The following is an 18,911-nucleotide window of genomic DNA, read 5'->3' on the forward strand; positions in this document are numbered from 1 at the left end:
CAAGCAACAAACTCGCAAACTTATGCCCGGCTACACCGTATCCATTGTATCAACATATTTCCCGCCAAAACTCCCAGTCCTTACTCGTATTGTTGCCGTCAAAACCTCATTTATTTCCACCGTCTAATACCCATATTCTCCCTCACATCTCCTTCAACCCTCTGTTGCTCGTTTCCTTTCTATCTCTTTACACACGTTCAGTGAAGTAGAACTTGAACTTGAATTATCCAAAAAAAAAAAAACTTGAACTTGAGCCATGAAGGACCTCTACTTCAATGCAGACAAAGGTACTCTCCTCCCCTATCCCTCTTTCTATCCCTTCTGCATTATCCGTTCCCTGATTTCCGTCTCCCCCCCCCCAATGTTTTGACAGCTCTCGCCAAAGAATTCCTATCAAACTTCGCAAACGCAAATGGCGAGGCAAAGTACATAGACATCCTTGTGAGTCTTCCTCTTCTTTCTCGTCATCCTCTCCAATTCAAAACCCTAGATCTATTTTTTTCTTGTACTTGAAAAAAGAGTATTCTTAGTATGCATATTTTTAGTTCTCTTGCTTAATTATTTTTTAATACTTATCCTTTTCTGCATTTCAGCAAGAAGTCGCGAATCATAAAATTAAAGCTGTACAGATCGATCTCGAGGACCTATTTAATGTACAATTATTCCTATTTTCCTTTTAATTTATTCTAGGATTTATTTGTATGAAAAACCTTAATTTAGTTCATTGGCTGCTAATTCCCTTTTCACAGTATAAAGACTTGGACGAGGAATTTCTGAGGCGAGTTACCGAGAACACTCGAAGATACATTGAAATTTTCGCAGGTGCAATTGACGAGCTTTTGCCGGAGCCCACTGAGACCTTTCATGATGACGATCATGATATATTGATGACACAAAGAGCAGAGGACGCTACCAATAATTTTGATGCGTCCGAACCACGTCAGAATATGCCTCCGGAGATTAAACGTTACTTGTAAGCTTTAAGAACAAACTCATTCACTCCTGATGCATTTAAGCGTGTCCTAAATTCTTCATTTAGAGAATAACGTATAATTTCTGAGTTTATGTTGGTACTTTAGTAGTCTTGTAGGTTCTTCAATCAAATATCCTTCTAGTGTAAGAAATGATCCATAGAGTTGAGGTGTAGGAAAGAGTTTATATAATTAAACCATGGAATGGAAAAGGTTTTCCTCCCACTTATTTTGTCTGCTTAGATTGTAAATTCAAAAGTTTGTTATGGCGATTGGTAGCTACATGTTCCCTTAAAAGTGGATGCTGAAGAATTGATGTGCAATCTGAAGTCGAATACAGCTAGCTTTAGATGCCGCCTGCTTCTGGTCACTGTTAATTATTTTCTAGTCAGGCTTACTAATTGTAAGTTGGTATTAGAGGATAAATTTATTGCTAAACTTTTTATAGTGTTTGTATAAATTTATCTTAAGATATCCGTGTGAGAGATATTATTTAGTATGCATTATCTGTGCTTAAATTGTGTAAACACCTACTCTATTCGGGATAAGTATAACTGCACTGGCTGATGCTCTCTTATTTTTTATTCAGTGAAGTTTATATCAGAGCACCTTCAAAGGGGAGACCATTCACTATTCGGGAGGTGAAGGCTTCATATATTGGCCAGCTTGTAAGAATAGCTGGTATTGTGACTCGTTGTTCAGATGTTAAGCCTCTGATGCAGGTGGCTGTATACACATGTGAAGAATGTGGCTGTGAAATTTATCAGGTAACTAACTATTGTCAGATTCTATATCTAAATATTAATTGTTCTCTTTGTCAATGGTGATGGGCCATATACATCACTTGTAATGCTTATTTTTTATTTTCTCGTTTCATTTGTGTGCCAAACAGGATGTAACTGCTCGAGTATTCATGCCATTGTATGAGTGCCCATCAATGCGTTGTTCAATAAACAAGATGAAAGGGAACCTTATCCTTCAACTTAGGGCATCCAAGTTTTTGAAGTTCCAAGAGGTTCTAGTTTAATATGGTTTATTAAGATAACAGTAATAGCAAGGAATCTCAGTGCATTCTTGATAATGTGTAAGATTAAATTTCCAGGCCAAGATTCAAGAGTTGGCAGAGCATGTTCCCAAAGGCCACATTCCTCGGACAATGACTGTTCATTTTAGAGGGGAAATAACGAGAAAGGTTGGTTTTCATTTTTATTACCTGAAATTAAAGTACCAAAAGATTGATTTCAAGAAAGAAACCTTGATTTCCCTCCTTGCAGCACTACATTGCATGGCTGGAGACATCACATCCTGTTCATAATGAAATCTAACTGCAATGTGCTAACAATGTGTTGGTGTTACCTTGCTCATTTAATTCAGGTTTCACCTGGTGATGTTGTTGAATTATCGGGTATCTTTCTTCCTATTCCATACACTGGATTTAGGGCAATGCGTGCTGGATTAGTTGCAGACACATATTTGGAAGCCATGTCTGTCACTCATTTCAAGAAAAAATATGAAGAGTATGCCACTTTTCTGATATAATAACTGGAAGGCATACATATAATGTATTCAATATCCATCTTTATGCTTTCTAATGTCAGTATGTTAGCTTGCAAAGAAGACATCTGATATGGATGTCTCGGGTCTCCATTCACTGATGCAAATTATTACCCAAGCAATATGCATGTGCATGTATTTTCACTTAAATATGCTCAAGTGCAGGTATGAACTTAGGGGAGATGAAGAAGAGCAAATTGCACGTTTAGCTGAGGATGGTGATATCTATAACAAGTTGGCACGCTCATTAGCTCCTGAAATTTATGGACATGAAGATGTTAAAAAAGCTTTGCTTCTTCTTCTTGTGGGTGCTCCACACCGTAAGCTAAAGGATGGGATGAAGGTAATATGCAATCTTATGTTCTATTGTATTTGTTGGCAGTCATTTTCTTATTATCATTTATCACTTCTACTAATATGACTCACCACAAAAGTTGGCCAAGTCATTTTATTGTTATTTTACTCGGAGAGTTCAAGTTATGCCCATGAACAATATAGCACTAATTTCATCACTCCCTTTTCTTTCCTACCAAAGAATTCTCTTTATTTTATACTTACTATTTGCTTCCTTTTGTATTTGTCATTTGGACTGACTAATAGCATTTTAATGAATTATTTGGCTATATTGCAGATCAGAGGAGATTTACATATTTGTTTGATGGGTGATCCTGGTGTTGCCAAAAGTCAGCTTCTAAAGCACATTATAAATGTAGCACCCAGGGGAGTCTATACCACTGGCCGGGGAAGCAGTGGAGTTGGTCTAACTGCAGCTGTGCTGAAAGATCCTGTCACTAATGAGATGGTCTTGGAAGGGGGAGCCTTGGTAAGATGTGTTCTTTTCTTGTATTATAATTTATTGTATTTAAATGGATATGTTTATGGTATGATAAGGCATAGAAGAATGTGGCAACAACAATTGTGTACATTACATTAAGGACCATATAGATCTTGCCAACCTTTCTTTTGTATCATCTGTGTTACAAGAAATGCTTTGTTCTGTTAATTGTTATAATTGAGTTGGTTTCTGTTTTACATGTGCATTTAGTATATCTAAACTCAAATATGGTCCATTACATCTAATTATTATTAATCTCAAATATGACCCCTTTTATCTAATTGTTATTTTCAAGGTTCCTATGGTTTCATAGAGTCGTCTTGATTCTGCTTCAGGTGTTAGCGGATATGGGTATATGTGCTATTGATGAGTTCGACAAGATGGATGAATCTGATCGTACAGCAATACATGAAGTTATGGAGCAGCAGACTGTCAGTATTGCAAAGGCGGGGATCACTACATCTCTGAATGCAAGAACTGCAATTCTTGCTGCTGCAAATCCAGCCTGGTAAAAATGTTTTAGGTCCTTCAAAATTGTTTCTATTATGACATTATCTTTGAAACTATCCTTCACAAATCGAAAAGGAAGTAAGCGGGGGAGAAAAGAAGGGTATTCTCTCTTTAAGAGTTTGATCTATATGCAAAATCAAATTTATTAACTTGAGTCATATAACTTGTTTTGAAGGGGAAGATATGACTTACGTAGAACTCCAGCTGAAAACATCAACCTCCCTCCAGCCCTTCTGTCACGATTTGATCTTCTGTGGTTGATCTTGGATCGAGCAGATATGGATAGTGATCTTGAGATGGCAAGGCATGTTGTTTATGTGCATCAGAATAAAGAATCTCCAGCTCTTGGGTTCACTCCACTTGAACCATCTGTCCTTCGGTAAGCACAGTGATTGCTTTTCCATGGAAAGCTTGTCAGAACTTTATTGATAATTCTCTCCTGATATAGTCTTATTTTTTGTTAACATGATAAAATTGGGTTGCAAAGTCATGTAAAAACTAAAAACTTTGAAAATTGTCTGCATATCTCTCCTTCTCTGCTTTCTGGATTTGTAGAATCTATAATCTGTTTCATAGTTGATAATGATACACGTGTTGTGTAAGTAGCTTTTCCTGTTGTTATTATACATATTTGATAGCTACATATTTGATATCTTAAAGTTGTTGATTTTCTTATAAGTTCCTGCACTTGTCCAAATTTTCATTTAGAAACCTTGATTTCTCTATAATATATCTTGATTTATGTTTTTTCATTTGTAGAGCATATATTTCTGCTGCAAGAAGATTATCTCCTTATGTTCCAAAGGAGCTGGAAGAGTACATTGCTACAGCTTATTCCAGCATTAGGCAAGAAGAAGCTAAATCAAATACACCTCATTCATATACTACTGTGAGGACCCTACTAAGTATTCTTCGAATATCAGCAGTAAGTGCCAAGTTTCTTTTTTCCTTGATATGATAATACTATAATATCTATTGGTCTGCTTAAACGGGTTGGATTGGTTTTCTTTGGGTTGGACAAAGGGAAGGGTGAAGGATGTGGAATGTCTGGATCTGAAATGTAGGTGCAGCACAGCACTCTCAGATTTATTGTTTGCTAATATGAAAATTTTCATGTAGATTGACTATAAATTTCTGGTGCAAAATATCTGCCCCTGGGTGGATCAGTTATCTTTCATTTGAAGTGCAATTGACATGAAGTTGATATAATTTTGTCACAGGCACTAGCAAGGCTTCGTTTCTCTGAAACTGTGGCCCAGAGTGATGTGGATGAGTCTCTTAGGCTGATGCAAATGTCCAAATTCTCCTTGTATTCCGATGAACGTCAGAAGTCTGGTCTGGATGCCATATCTGATATATATTCTATCTTACGAGATGAAGTGGCAAGGGCTAACAAGATGGATGTGAGATATGCCCATGCTTTAAATTGGATTTCTAGAAAGGTTTGTTCTCTATACAAGATAGTTGAACTCGTTATTGTTGCTTATTATCTGGGAAATTGAAATGTTATCTAACATTAATGCCAATCATCTTGCAAGGTAATATCATTATTATTGCATGGAGTACCTTGACAATTGGGTCTTGTGGCCTCTTCTTGGCGCCTATATTCTACAAAATATAAACATTTGATTATTACTAGCAAGCTGTTCTTAATCAATGAGCCTATATTACAAGAGATTCAACGAAGTGGTATTGAAGTGATTTAGTTCATCTAATCAAACAACTCTAGCATTCGACATTTCTGGAGGTTGTGGATGTATTATTATTGTTGTTTTAGCACCAATAGTTGCATGGTGATCTTAGAAGTTAGACCACAAAAGTTAGATGTTTGTTCTTAGTGCATATATTTGGATAAGTAATATTTTGGCATATTAATGAAACTGAAATATTGATTTTTGGTTGTCAGGACTACGTAAAGTTTCTTACTGCTTAAGGTTTATTGTTTGGATTTAACAGGGATATAGCGAAGCTCAATTGAAAGAATGTTTAGAGGAATATGCTGCCTTGAATGTGTGGCAGATACACCCCCACACCTTTGATATTCGATTTATAGATGCCTGAAGTTGTATAAATCAATTGAAGGCAACCCGAAACGTAGTGTAAGCCGCATCCATCTGCAGGCTTATAGTCCAGTTGCTTAGGTGATTAGATTTTAACATATGGTTTGTCAGGTGTACCGTTTGAAGTTATATAGGCAGTAGTAGTCAGTATTTGCCTAGACTTGAATACCAGTTAGTTTGAACCTGAATTATGTTATTGGCAGCAGCATGCTAAAAACATTCCTGTTTTAAATCATCTTTTGATCTGCAGTGATGGGAATAATTCACTCTTTATGTTATTATCTTCTGATTATCCTGTTTTGTTCAGAAATGGCAATGTCTTCACTTAATATAGCAAATTAATAGGAACTTGGGACTCAACTGTGCGGTTTGATGAAGGACATGCGTCATCAACTTGTATATATCCGTAGTTAGGTTAGAAAACAACTATTTATATAGGAGCTTGGAAGTTGTGAAGAATGACATCGACTTGATGTTTCCGAAGGTGAAGAGTTACCTGTATCTTTAAACATAACCTTGTCTGAGTCGGGTTCTTTGCTCCTAGTAGTAGTAGTCTTTGGCAGAGCGAGGAATGAAGTCTGAAGTGAGGGCCGATGATTGGAAAAGTTCTCTTTCCTCCTACCTGTGATTTGGGATGGGCATCTAACCCGAACCCGACGGATTTCGACCCGACTCGACCCAGAAAAAATATATAATTTTACCTTATATATTTAGGAATAATTACAATAATACTCTTTTATATATTATTTTTTTTAATTTAGTCACTGTTTTTATTGAATAAAAATAATTTTTTTATTATTTCGGGTCGGGTCGGGTGAAAAATTAATTTCTTCGGGTCGGTTCGGATCACGGGTGGAGGTCCCCTTCTTCTCGGGTCGGGTGGACCAAAAACCTGACCCAACCCGACCTATACCCATCCCTACCTGTGATATTATATTACTACTAAGAACTGAGGGTAAATTATATAAATTATCATCGATGTTTGAGTAATTTTTGTCGTTTATCGACTGATATTTTAAAAGAAATGAATGTTATTGATTTATAATATATCGGTCATTTGATGTTAATAGCTGTTATTGAAGGTAACGGAATATTTTTGTAATTGTCGACCGATAGTTTGACATCCTTCTATTTTAAAATGGATCTTAAGCCCTAACCTAATTTACCCATTTCAAAATTAAAAACAAATCAGATCTTGTTGATTGCAACTGCGAATGCAGCAAAGCTAACACGTGCTGCTTTCGAGTTGCTTTTGTTATTTTATTTGCAGATGAGCAGAAGTGTAAGGATGGATTATTAATAATTAGCTGTTTTGATTTAATATAATCCAAAACAATAACATGAACTGTTAATTTTAATCATACAATCAGTTTTTTCTCTGAATGCATGTATACACAAGAAAAGGCATAACCAGGGGTTCAGCATCCATAGCCGTGATATTATGCGAGAAAAAAAAATAATGATATTCATGCAAGCATTATCAAAAGATATTGTAACAATGTGGAGTAGTAACATACTTCGTCACAAATAAAAGGATTTTACTTTTAGTCTTGGGAAAAGGAAAATTAAGACATGTCCTACAAAGTAGTCAAAAGAATTTTAGACAAACAAACACGTACAGAGACTGCTACAAACAACATCATCTTGCAAATACAAACTGTTTCTTCATCTTTAAGCATACATTACCGACAACCTTAAATGGTAAATAAATTGCGCATTGCATAGAAGTTGCCAAATCATATACAAAGACTTGTAATAGACTTTAACCTTGATACCAACATTATTACCAACAATAGGGAGAAAAACTTGTTATACTTATTCGTGGATCCCGATTTAAAAACAAGCCAGCCGAAGCTGCTAACAGTCTGATTTCATGGAGTCGTAGGTGCATTTTAGTGGATAATAGAGAAAGAATGAGGCCCAAATCATGTAATATACATAAAGAAAAGAAAAATAACAATGGAAAATGGGAGTTAGCCGACAAGTAGAGCTTTGGAATGCCCACAACTACACTGCCAATCAGTGGCGGGCCAGTTAGTTAGTTATGCTACAGGTAGAGTGAATGAAACAACATTGCATGTTATTGGTCAAGATGTCTCCGCCCAATAATCTTAAACTCCAAGCCATCACAGCAAAGATCTGAATCCAAAAAGAAACCATTTTGAGCAGCGGCACAAGTGCTAATCTTTAACTATTCCATTCGGTGGCTGATCTAACAATTTAAAAATATAATTCAAAATTTTAATTTCTTTTTCTAAAAAAAATTAAGTATACAAATTTACTTACTCTATTTCTTTCTCCTCCCCTTAACACATAAAACTAATTTTAACAATTTATTTTAGAAAAAAAAATAATAGGTATATGCTTGCTCCCCTAAAAAATTTGGTGCATCCGCCCTAAATTGCATTGCGGTATGGTAGACAATGAGAGACATGAACTGAATTGCCCTTGGTTTTGTTCCTGGTACAGCTTAGTGATTTCATCACCAAACCAATAGATCATGAAGCTAAGAAGCACAGTTGACAAATGGGTTTGGCAGTTGGCACATACATGTTTGTTGTGTTCTTTTAGTTTAGAGCTAGGAAACAATTACAAAATACAAGCAAAGGTTAGGACAAGAGGGTTGTTAAATGGCAGTTGTCATTCACTCTCATGTTGAGGTAATTAAGAAATTATTCAATTAACTGGGGTCTGTAAATAGTAATTAAATATTAGTCAATTTAGAGGGGGGGGGGGCAAAAAAGAGCAACAGTCCAAGCAATGGACTAAATATTTGTTTAACTTTCAAGGCGGCAATTACTTGGGTCGTTATTTTTCTATGGACGAATGTTGTTTTCAGAAGGAATGTATTTTATTCCTCTGCTAAGCAATCCTGCACCATTCACCCTCCACTATACCATCAACAGACCTCTCTTCAAAGCTAAGCTATTCCTTTTTATTCTTCTTATGATCAAGAATAGATGCAAAACTTTATGTTAGGGGACGGACTTATAAAAATTTAGGAGGACAAAAAACATATTATCAATTGAAAATATAAAAAATATATATTAATTTAAAATTCTGAAGATTACGACTGCCCTCACCTTCTCTCCTAATATCGATCACTCCTTATGATAATTAAAGGAAAAAGGATAAAAATTATCTAGTATCAAACTCGAAATTAATGTTAACAAAAATTTTATTTTTAATGAAAGTTTTTTTATCATTACATCTCTGTTTTGATTGACCAAAAGTTAAATTGTTCACAATTTTCATCTCAGTAAAATCAATATTTTTATCGATATACAATATATTTATTTTGAATTTACTTTTATTTGATAATTATAATTAAAGACAACATATATAATAACACATCAAATACAAATATGTTCTTTTGTGTTTAGAATAAAATATTATTAGTTTCTTGGTTGTTCATTGAAGAACAATTAATATTTAGGAAGAAATAAAGGGGGAAAGGACTCAAATAGTTATACTTTATTTAATTATGGCAACTACAATTAATTCAGTTGATCAATAAATAAAAAAGGATACTAATTAACTCCAAGTTGTGTAGGATGCCAAAAGCCAAGACCCACAACGTTAATTTTTAAGCCGAAACAAACTCGGATTATGTACTTTAACCCCTAATTCAGTACATTTAACTATTTAATTCGTTATTTTTAAAAAATTTAAATTTTTATATAAATTTATTTTCTAATATAAAAAATTTATCTTCATCTCATCTGACACGTGTAACATTTTGATTAACTTGTGGGTTTTTTTATATATATAGATTTGTAGTATCAACCAACTTAATCTCCCACCCGCATGAGTAATCCTCATTATTCTTTATTTTAAAAAAAACAAAAATAATAATATTAAAAAAAAGCAAAGAACAATGTGAACGTGCCATGATCAAAGTGGGTTATTTTAGCTGCATCGTCACCATTTCAATTCTTTGCAGAAACATCGTCACTATGTATATAAATCCTAAACAATCTTCTTCCATAGCTATTGTTCCATCACAAAATATCCAAAACGAAAATGGCTTTCGCCAACGACTGCGCCACTTTTGTTCTCTCTTGCCTTCTCCTCTTGGGTGGTTTTGGTGTAGCCCGTGACTCGTTTGCTTGCGATCCCAAAAATGCAACCACGGCGAAGTTGTCTTTCTGCAAGGTTTCGATGCGGGTATCGGATAGAGTGAAGGACCTTCTAGGAAGGTTGACGTTGCAGGAGAAGATTAGGCTTCTTGTGAACAATGCTGCAGCAGTTCCGCGGCTGGGGATCAAAGGCTACGAATGGTGGTCTGAGGCTCTTCACGGTGTCTCCGATGTAGGACCCGGAACCAGGTTAGGCGGAGCCTTCCCTGGTGCCACTAGCTTCCCTCAAGTAATCACAACCGCTGCTTCTTTCAACGCCACATTATGGGAAGCCATTGGAAAGGTGAGCCTTACAAGTTACAAAATTAAAACAAAACCATTACTTAAAATCTAAAAGTAAAGTTTGGTACTTACCTGGTGGCTCAGGTTGTGTCGGATGAGGCAAGGGCCATGTACAACAGGGGAGCTGCCGGACTCACTGGAGTCCCAATGTCAACATTTTCAGGGGCCCACGATGGGGCCGAGGACAGGAGACTCCAGGTGAAGATCCAATGGTGGCCGGTACATATGCAGCCAGCAATGTTAAAGGATTACAGGGAAACAACGGTGACCGGATAAAGGTGGCGGCTTGTTGCAAGCACTTCACGGCCTATGATCTTGATAACTGGAATGGTGTCGATAGGTTCCACTTCAATGCCAAGGTAAGCAAACATGACATCAAGGATACATTCAATGTTCCATTCAAAATGTGTGTAAAGGTCATGTAGCCAGTGTTATGTGCTCTTACAATCAAGTCAACGGTGTCCCCACCTGTGCTGACCCTAATCTCTTACGGAAGACTGTACGAGGTCAATGGAAACTCCACGTGTAAGGTCTATGATCAATGTTTGATGACCATTGATGATCATTATGATTTGTTGATGATCGTTGGATGTTAGTGGCGCACAGGTACATTGTTTCAGATTGTGAGTCAGTTGGGGTGTATTATAATACCCAACATTAAACTTCAACACCTGAAGAAGCAGCTGCAAATGCCATCAAAGCAGGCTTGGACTTGGACTGTGGACCTTTCTTGGCGCAGCACAGTGAGGATGCAGTGAAAGCGGGTTTGTTGAAGGAGACCGATGTTGTTGAATATTCGAGAGCTAGCATTGTTGGAAATTAGTAGCAGCCATCGGCTAAATTTGGTCCGTGTTGGGCTGCCGAATTTTGCTGAAAAATGGGCAGCCATTGTTGAAATATAATAGGGTTAATTACACTTTTGTCATTGCACTTTAGGATATTTTCAAAGATTAGTCCTTAAGCTTCAACTATAAATACCTTAGTACATTTAGCTTCAAAATCATCCCAAAATCTCAAATCATTTCTTTCTCCAAATACTAGAGAGTTTCTTGTGAGTAATGAGTATTTTGTAAACACCTGTAAATTTTCTCTATTAGTAAAAGATCTGCAGCAGTCCGGAGACGTAAGCACAATTGGCTGAACTCCGTTATCAATTTTGGGTATTATTTTCCGCTTTTATTTTGCATTCTCACTAATATGGTTATAGAGAAATTACTTGTTACTCGGTTATTTCCCAACAATTGGTATCAGAGCTTTTGGTTGTGAATTTCGTCAAATTTTTTGTGGGTTACTATTCATCACTATTAACGTGAATAGTGAATTTCGTGAATAGTAAAAAAATTTGTCGGCGACACGAGTTTGTCGACGGAGGTGTTCTAATACACGGTGGTTCGCAAGAATTGTCAGAAACGATCCAAACGAAGCCAGTTTCGAGTGGGAGCAATGACTGCAGACGAAGGGAATGTGAAAATTGAAAAGTTCGATGGTGCAGACTTTGGCTTTTGGAAGATGCAGATTGAAGATTTTTTGTACCAAAAAAATCTATATCAACCTCTCTCAGGAAAGCAACCAGAGGGCATGAAGAATGAAGACTGAGCTCTTCTCGACAGACAAGCCCTCGGAGTTATCCGACTGACGTTGTCCCGAAATGTTGCTTTCAACATAGCAAAGGAAAAGACCACAACGAGTCTTATGGCGGCTCTCTATAGTATGTATGAGAAGCCATCGGCCTCAAACAAAGTTCACTTGATGAGGCGATTATTCAATTTGCGGGTGGTGGAATGGCATCAGTGGCTCAACACCTAAATGAACTCAACACTATCACAACCCAGTTGAGTTCCGTGGAAATTGAATTCGATGATGAAGTTCGAGCTTTAATTATCTTATCATCTCTACTAGACAATTGGAATTCTACTGTTACAGCAGTTAGCATCTCGTCGGGAAACAATAAATTGAAATTCGACGATGTTCGGGATCTGGTATTGAGCTAAGAAATTCGAAAAAGAGAATCGGGTGAAGCATCAACCTCCTCAGCCTTGCACATGGAGTCTAGAGGGAAAACTTCAGAAAGAAATTCAAATCTTGGCAGATCCAAATCCAAAAGGGGAAAATCAAGAACGGGAAAGAAAGATTTTACCTGTTATAATTATGGCAAGAATGGTCACTTTAAAATGGATTGTCGAGCACTGAAGAAAGATACAGGAGCACAGGAATCTGCAAACATGACAGAGGAGACATGTGATGCCGTAATTCTAAGCGTCAACAGTCCAATTGAATCATGGATCTTGGATTCAGGGGCATATTTCCACTTCACCCCATGCCAAGAAATCATGGAGAACTATATCAGTGGTGATTTTGGGAAAGTTCATCTAGCTGATGATGAAACCTTGAAGATCGTCGGAAAATGAGACATCCGATTAAAGTTGCCAAACCAGACCACCTGGACGCTGAAAGGAGGGAGACATATTTCTGGCCTCAAAAGAAATTTGATTTCTGTAGGACAGCTTGATGGAGAAGGATATAACACAATATTTTCATGCTGTGAATGGAAGATTACCAAAGGAGCACTCGTCATTGCTCGTGATAAGAAGACTGACACTCTCTATGTAACATCAAATTTAGAGAATATCATTGCAGCCGCAGATGCTGATGGAAAATCAAACCTATGGCACCAAAGGCTTGGCCATATGAGCGAGAAAGGGATGAAGACGCTTTTGTCAAAAGGGAAGTTGTCGGATCTAAAGAATGTACATGTCGAACTATGTGAAGATTGCATATTTGGCAAACAAAAAAAGTCAGTTTTGCAAAGATTGGCAAGACACCCAAGGCTGAAAATTAGAGTTGGTTCATACTGATGTATGGGGACCATCTCCAGTTCCATCTCTTGCAGACTCACTATATTATGTCACCTTCATCGATGATTCAACAAGGAAGGTGTGAGTTTATTTTCTGAAGAAGAAATCAGAAGTCTTTGATACCTTTAGAAAATGGAAGGCCATGGTGGAAAATGAGACTGGTTTGAAAGTCAAGCGGTTGAGGTCTGATAATGGAGGAGAGTACAGAAATAGTAGATTCAGAGATTTCTGCGCAAACAATGGGATCAAGATGGAGACAACAGTTCCCATGACACCGCAGCAGAATGGCGTAGCAGAGCGTATAAACAGAACTCTGAATGAACGTGGCAGAAGCATGAGGATACATGACGGCTTGCCCAAATTGTTATGGTCTGAAGCTATCAACACCGCAGTTTATCTGATCAACCGTGGGCCCTCAGTTCCTTTGGATGGCGGAATACCAGAGGGAGTTTGGAGCAGAAAAGAAATAAACATTTCACACTTAAGAGTGTTTGGTTGCATTTCTTATGTACACATAAATTCTACTGAAAGAAGTAAACTTGATACCAAGTCCAACAAATGTGTCTTTGTTGGTTATGGTGGTGATGAGTTCGATTATTGGTTTTGGGACTACGAAAATCGGAAGATCAACAGAAGCAGAGATGTCATTTTACATAAGAATGTGATGTACAAAGATAAAGCAACCCTAAAATCCAGTAGCTCCAATACCGAAGCTGAAACAAATGAATTTGCTGAGTTCGAGGAGATTTCTGAAAATGATGTTCAGATCAGACCAGAAGCAGTTCAAGAAGAATCAGACACACCGAAATTAAGATGCTCCTCCAGAATTCCTAAACCAACCCAGCGTTATTCATCTTCTTTGCACTACTTGTTGCTGACTGACAATGGTGAACCAGAGTGTTATGATGAAGCAATGCAGGTAGAGGATTCAGTCAAGTGAGAGTCTTCCAAGAAAGATGAGATTGACTCGCTTATGTCAAATCAGACGTGGGAATTAGCTGAATTACCATCAGACAAGAAAGTGCTACACAACAAGTGGATTTACAGGATCAAAGAAGAGCACGATGGGAGCAAACACTACAAAGCAAGATTGGTTGTCAAAGGCTTTCAACAAAAAGAAAGGTATTGACTACAATGAAATTTTCTCTCCAGTCGTGAAACTGTCTACAATCAGACTGGTGTTGAAAATTGTAGCTACAGAGAATCTATATCTTGAGCAGTTAGATGTGAAGACAACTTTCCTTCATGGTGATTTGGAGGAAGAAATATATATGAGGCAACCAGAAGGCTTCATAGAGGCAGACAAGAAAAATCTGGTATGCAGGTTGAAGAAGAGCTTGTATGGTTTAAAACAATCTCCTAGACAGTGGTACAAGAAGTTCGATAGCTTCATGGGTAGCAATGGTTTTACCAGATGCCAAGCAGATCATTGTTGCTATATCAAGAAGTTCGACAACAGCTTCATTATTTTATTGTTGTATGTTGATGACATGCTTGTGCAGGCTCAAACATGCAAGAGATTATAAACTTGAAACAAAAATTGTCGAAGTAGTTTGCTATGAAAGATCTGGGCGCTGCAAAGTAGATTCTTGGGATGAGGATTAAGAGAGACACAAAGTCAGGGACTTTGATGTTATCACAGGCTGAGTACATCAACAAAGTACTTTCCAGGTTCAACATGCAAGATGCTAAACCAGTAAGTACACCTTTAGGCATTCATTTTAGACTCTCCAAAGAACAATCACCAAAGATGAAGGAAGAACGTGCACACATGGTGAATGTGTCATATGCCTCAGTAATTGGAAGTCTCATATATGCCATAGTTTGTACCAGACCAGATATTGCTCATGCAGTGGAGCTGTTAGTAGGTACATGTATAATCCGGGCAAGGTACACTGGGAAGCAGTCAAATGGATCCTCAAATATCTGCGGGGTACCACAAACAAAGCACTTTGTTTCAAAGGTGGAGATACGATACTGACTTAGCCGGAAATGTTGACAGCAGAATGAGCACTACAGGGTATGTCTATACTCTAGGAGGTACTGTAGTGAGTTGAGTTTCTCAACTACAGAAGATAGTTGCTCTCTCCACAACTGAAGCAGAATATGTCGCTGTTACGGAAGCCAGCAAGGAGATGGTTTGGCTCCAAAGTTTCTTGGAAGAGTTAGGCAAGAAACAAGAAAACAATGGCTTGTATTACGATAGTCAAAGTGTTATACATCTAGCAAAGAATTCGTCTTTTCATTCCAGAACGAAACACATACAATTGAGATATCATTTTATCCGGTCTCTTCTGGAAGATGAGATTTTGAAACTTGAAAAGATTAGTGGAGCTCAAAATTCGGCAGACATGTTGACAAAGAAGGTGACTACAAACAAGCTAAAATTGTGTTCAGCTTCAGTTGGCATGATAGAATAACAAGATCAGAAATGTTGTTGCATCGATCGAGGTGTGATGACAGATTAAAATCAATCTTCAAGTGGGAGATTGTTGAATATTCAAGAGCCAGCATTGTTGAAAATTAGTAGCAGCCGGCGGCTAAATTTGGTCCATGGTGGGTTGCCTAATTTTACTGAAAAATGGGCAGTAATTGTTGAAATATAATAGGGTTAATTATACTTTAGTCATTGCACTTTAGGGTATTTTCAAAGATTAGTCCTTAAGCTTCAACTATAAATACCCTAGCCCATTTAGCTTCAAAATCATCTCAAAATCCCAAATCATTTTTTTCTCCAAATACTAGAGAGTTTCTTGTGAGTAATGAGTGTTTTGTAAACACCTATAAGTTTTCTCTCTTAGTAAAAGATATGCAGCAGTCCGGAGACGTAAGCACAATTGGCTGAACTCCGTTATCAATTTTGGGTATTATTTTTCTGCTTTTATTTTGCATTCTCACTAATCTGGTTATAGGAAAATTACTTGTTACTTGGTTATTTCCCAACAGATGTCGACAGTGCATTGGAAAATACTCTCATGGTCCAAATGAGACTCAGCATGTATGACGGTGAGCCATCCGCACAACCATTCGGGAACTTAGGGTCGAAAGATGTGTGCATCCCGTCTCACCAAGAGCTTGCTCTCGAGGCTGCGAGACAAGGCATTGTTCTGCTTAAAAATCGTGGTCCTTCGTTGCCTTTATCACACAGACGTCACCGTGTCATTGCCGTTATCGGACCAAACTCTAATGCCACGGTTACCATGATTGGAAACTATGCTGGTAAATTCTAATCAAAATTAGTTTTTCATTAAACTCCTTTTTTGTTTCGATGGCTTAATGGGTTTTCTTCTTTATGGATCATAGGTGTTGCTTGTAGATACACATCTCCTTTGCAAGGAATAGGAAATTACGCGAAGACAACCACCAGATGGGATGTGCGGATGTAGCTTGATCGGATGACAAGTTATTTAGTGGAGCAATTGAGGCTGCTCGTCAAGCAGATGCAACGGTTCTAGTGATGGGGCTAGACCAATCAATTGAAGAAGAATTCAAAGACCGGACAGGGTTGCTTTTGCCAGGGCGCCAATAAGATCTTGTTTCCAAAGTATCCATGGCTTCCAAAGGTCCAACCGTATTAGTTTTGATGTCTGGTGGGCCTATTGTTGTGTCTTTCGCTAAAAACGACCCATGTATTGCAGCCATTGTATGGGCTGGATACCCCGGACAAGCCGACGGAGCTGCCATAACTGATGTATTTTATGGAACAACAAATCCAGAAGGCAAGCTGCCTATGACATGGTACCCAGAAGATTATGTTTCAAATTTTCCAATGACAGACATGGCCATGCGGTTGAGCCCAAACAGAAATTACCCTGGAAGAACCTACAGGTTCTGCAAATGACCAGTAGTGTACCCATTCGGTTACGGATTGAGTTACACCAACTTCGTTGAAACCATTGCCGGTGCACCCAAAGTGGTGGCGGTCCATCTAGACTGTCGCCATCATTCGGGGAACACTACTGTGTCGGGCAAGGCAATCAAAGTGAATCATACAAAGTGCAACAAGCTATCAGTTGGGCTTCAAGTAGACGTCAAAAATACGGGATCAAAGGACGGATCTCACACAATGCTTGTATTTTCGACCCCACCAGCTGGTTCTTGGGAACCGCGAAAACAGCTGGTGGCATTCACGAAAGTACATGTCCCGGCTCGGTCACAGCAGCGAGTAGGACTCGACATCCATGTCTGCAAGTTTCTAAGTGTTGTGGACAGATCTGGGATTCGGAGAATTCCTATTGGTGTACACCATCTCCATATTGGTAACGTTAAGCATTCCGTATCCCTTGAGGCAGCAACTTTAGGGGTTGTAAGAGATTAAGATCCTAGTTTTTTACAACCAAAAGTGGATTTATATACACTAGTGTGTCATTTCTAGACAAAGGAAAATTCAGTCTTTTATAGTTGAATGTTAACGTCACTATGTCAGTCTGTAATAATTCAGAATGAATTGGATTGAACATCCCTCAATTTAGCTCTAAGAGAAAGAAGCATACACTCCCAACTGGGTTATTCATTAAATTTCATTCATCAATTGATTTATTAGTTGTTAATCCTCTTTACTCGTGTAACACTTATTCTTGTTAATTTGATTGTTATAATGAATACTTCCTTTCTCTATCTCCAAAGATTTATGAAAATTCATTTACCAATTTCTTCATGGTTCAATATATGTGCTGGGAGTAATATAAAGAGTGGGGACTAATTTTGGGGAGTGAGTTACCTATATTTAGGGAGTGATTAAAGTGGGGGAAATTGTTATTTGATAATTTTATCATTTTATTATTTATATAAAAAGCGATAATCTCTCCCTAATTATAACACAAAATTTGATGATTTTATATATAGGGTTAATATCTATTTTCGAGATTGTACCAAATGAACTTGAATCATATCGATTGAGAACGAAAATTAAATATTTCAAATATGGACCGTCATTAAATGAACATAAACCATATCAATTGGTGAATCTACAAAACTATTTTCAGGCAAGGGACAATTTTACTGTTATTGGCTGTAGATTCACAGGTCAAAATTTTCCGACACCTCTCGTGATACGACGATTCTTGCACAAAATATTGTTAATTTTAGGCAACTTATACATTTATATTATTAATAATGAGATGGCGAGGCAGACATCAATGTCTCATGATCTGATTCTGAATCAATGATCAAACAGCTACATGAATGGATCTGTGATTTTTGGATACAGTCGTGCCGAAATTACATAATGGATACATGTTTGTTTCCGTAATTAGAAACTTTGACCCAAAAATGGTAAGGCCAACCCCAAGTACTAGGATCCAGCCTAATCCAAGTCCTAGTCCTATATATGCGAGCCCTCTGCAAATCAGCACGTTTCATGTGCATCATATTCTCATCTTTAGCATGTGCCGAGACAAAAAGAAAATAATAGTCCATAGAAAAAGCACACGCAGGCAGTATGACTCTGGTTTTGACATTTTTGAAAATGAACTGATTAAATCATAAGTAGGGGGTGGATCCTAACCCTTAAAAGCCAGGCCTGGGTCGTTTCTTTTAGCTACTGTCCACTACAACGTACTTCAATTCACCTCCCATATTGTAAGTGAAAATGCAGAAGCGAAATTGTTTTACTTTGAGCATTAGCAGATGGAGTGCAGGAATTTTAGTTTTATTCATTGTGTTTGAGTCATAATTATTAAAAGATAAAAGCTATACTTGGAAGA

General features: G+C 37.5%; 1 protein-coding gene and 1 pseudogene across 1 annotated transcript; both read left to right on the top strand.

The window, feature by feature from the left end:
- The first annotated feature begins 152 nt into the window (after positions 1-152).
- On the top strand, positions 153-6,178 carry LOC120141199 (DNA replication licensing factor MCM7-like). The gene is made up of 16 exons (XM_039156131.1): positions 153-209; positions 241-287; positions 374-441; positions 594-653; positions 750-973; positions 1,561-1,738; positions 1,864-1,986; positions 2,074-2,163; positions 2,346-2,488; positions 2,691-2,868; positions 3,157-3,348; positions 3,696-3,868; positions 4,046-4,249; positions 4,630-4,795; positions 5,091-5,312; positions 5,827-6,178. The coding sequence occupies exons 2-16, from the start codon at positions 257-259 to the stop codon at positions 5,929-5,931; spliced, it is 2,157 nt and encodes a 718-aa protein (XP_039012062.1). The 5' UTR covers positions 153-209; positions 241-256; the 3' UTR covers positions 5,932-6,178.
- A 3,770-nt stretch (positions 6,179-9,948) lies between these two features.
- LOC120141283 lies at positions 9,949-17,524 on the top strand (annotated as a pseudogene).
- The last annotated feature ends 1,387 nt before the right edge of the window (positions 17,525-18,911 follow it).

The sequence above is a fragment of the Hibiscus syriacus genome, unplaced genomic scaffold (assembly GCF_006381635.1).
Source record: "Hibiscus syriacus cultivar Baekdansim isolate YM2019G1 unplaced genomic scaffold, ASM638163v2 tig00110794_pilon, whole genome shotgun sequence".
In the NCBI taxonomy this organism is placed as follows: Eukaryota; Viridiplantae; Streptophyta; class Magnoliopsida; order Malvales; family Malvaceae; genus Hibiscus; species Hibiscus syriacus.

Bases quoted from the DNA above. Each gene is read 5' to 3' on its own strand.
- LOC120141199 (XM_039156131.1), top strand. From the start codon at position 257: ATGAAGGACCTCTACTTCAATGCAGACAAAG. The intron at 2,869-3,156 runs GTAATATGCAAT...GCTATATTGCAG, and splicing joins AGCTAAAGGATGGGATGAAG to ATCAGAGGAGATTTACATAT. The intron at 3,869-4,045 runs GTAAAAATGTTT...CTTGTTTTGAAG, and splicing joins GCTGCTGCAAATCCAGCCTG to GGGAAGATATGACTTACGTA.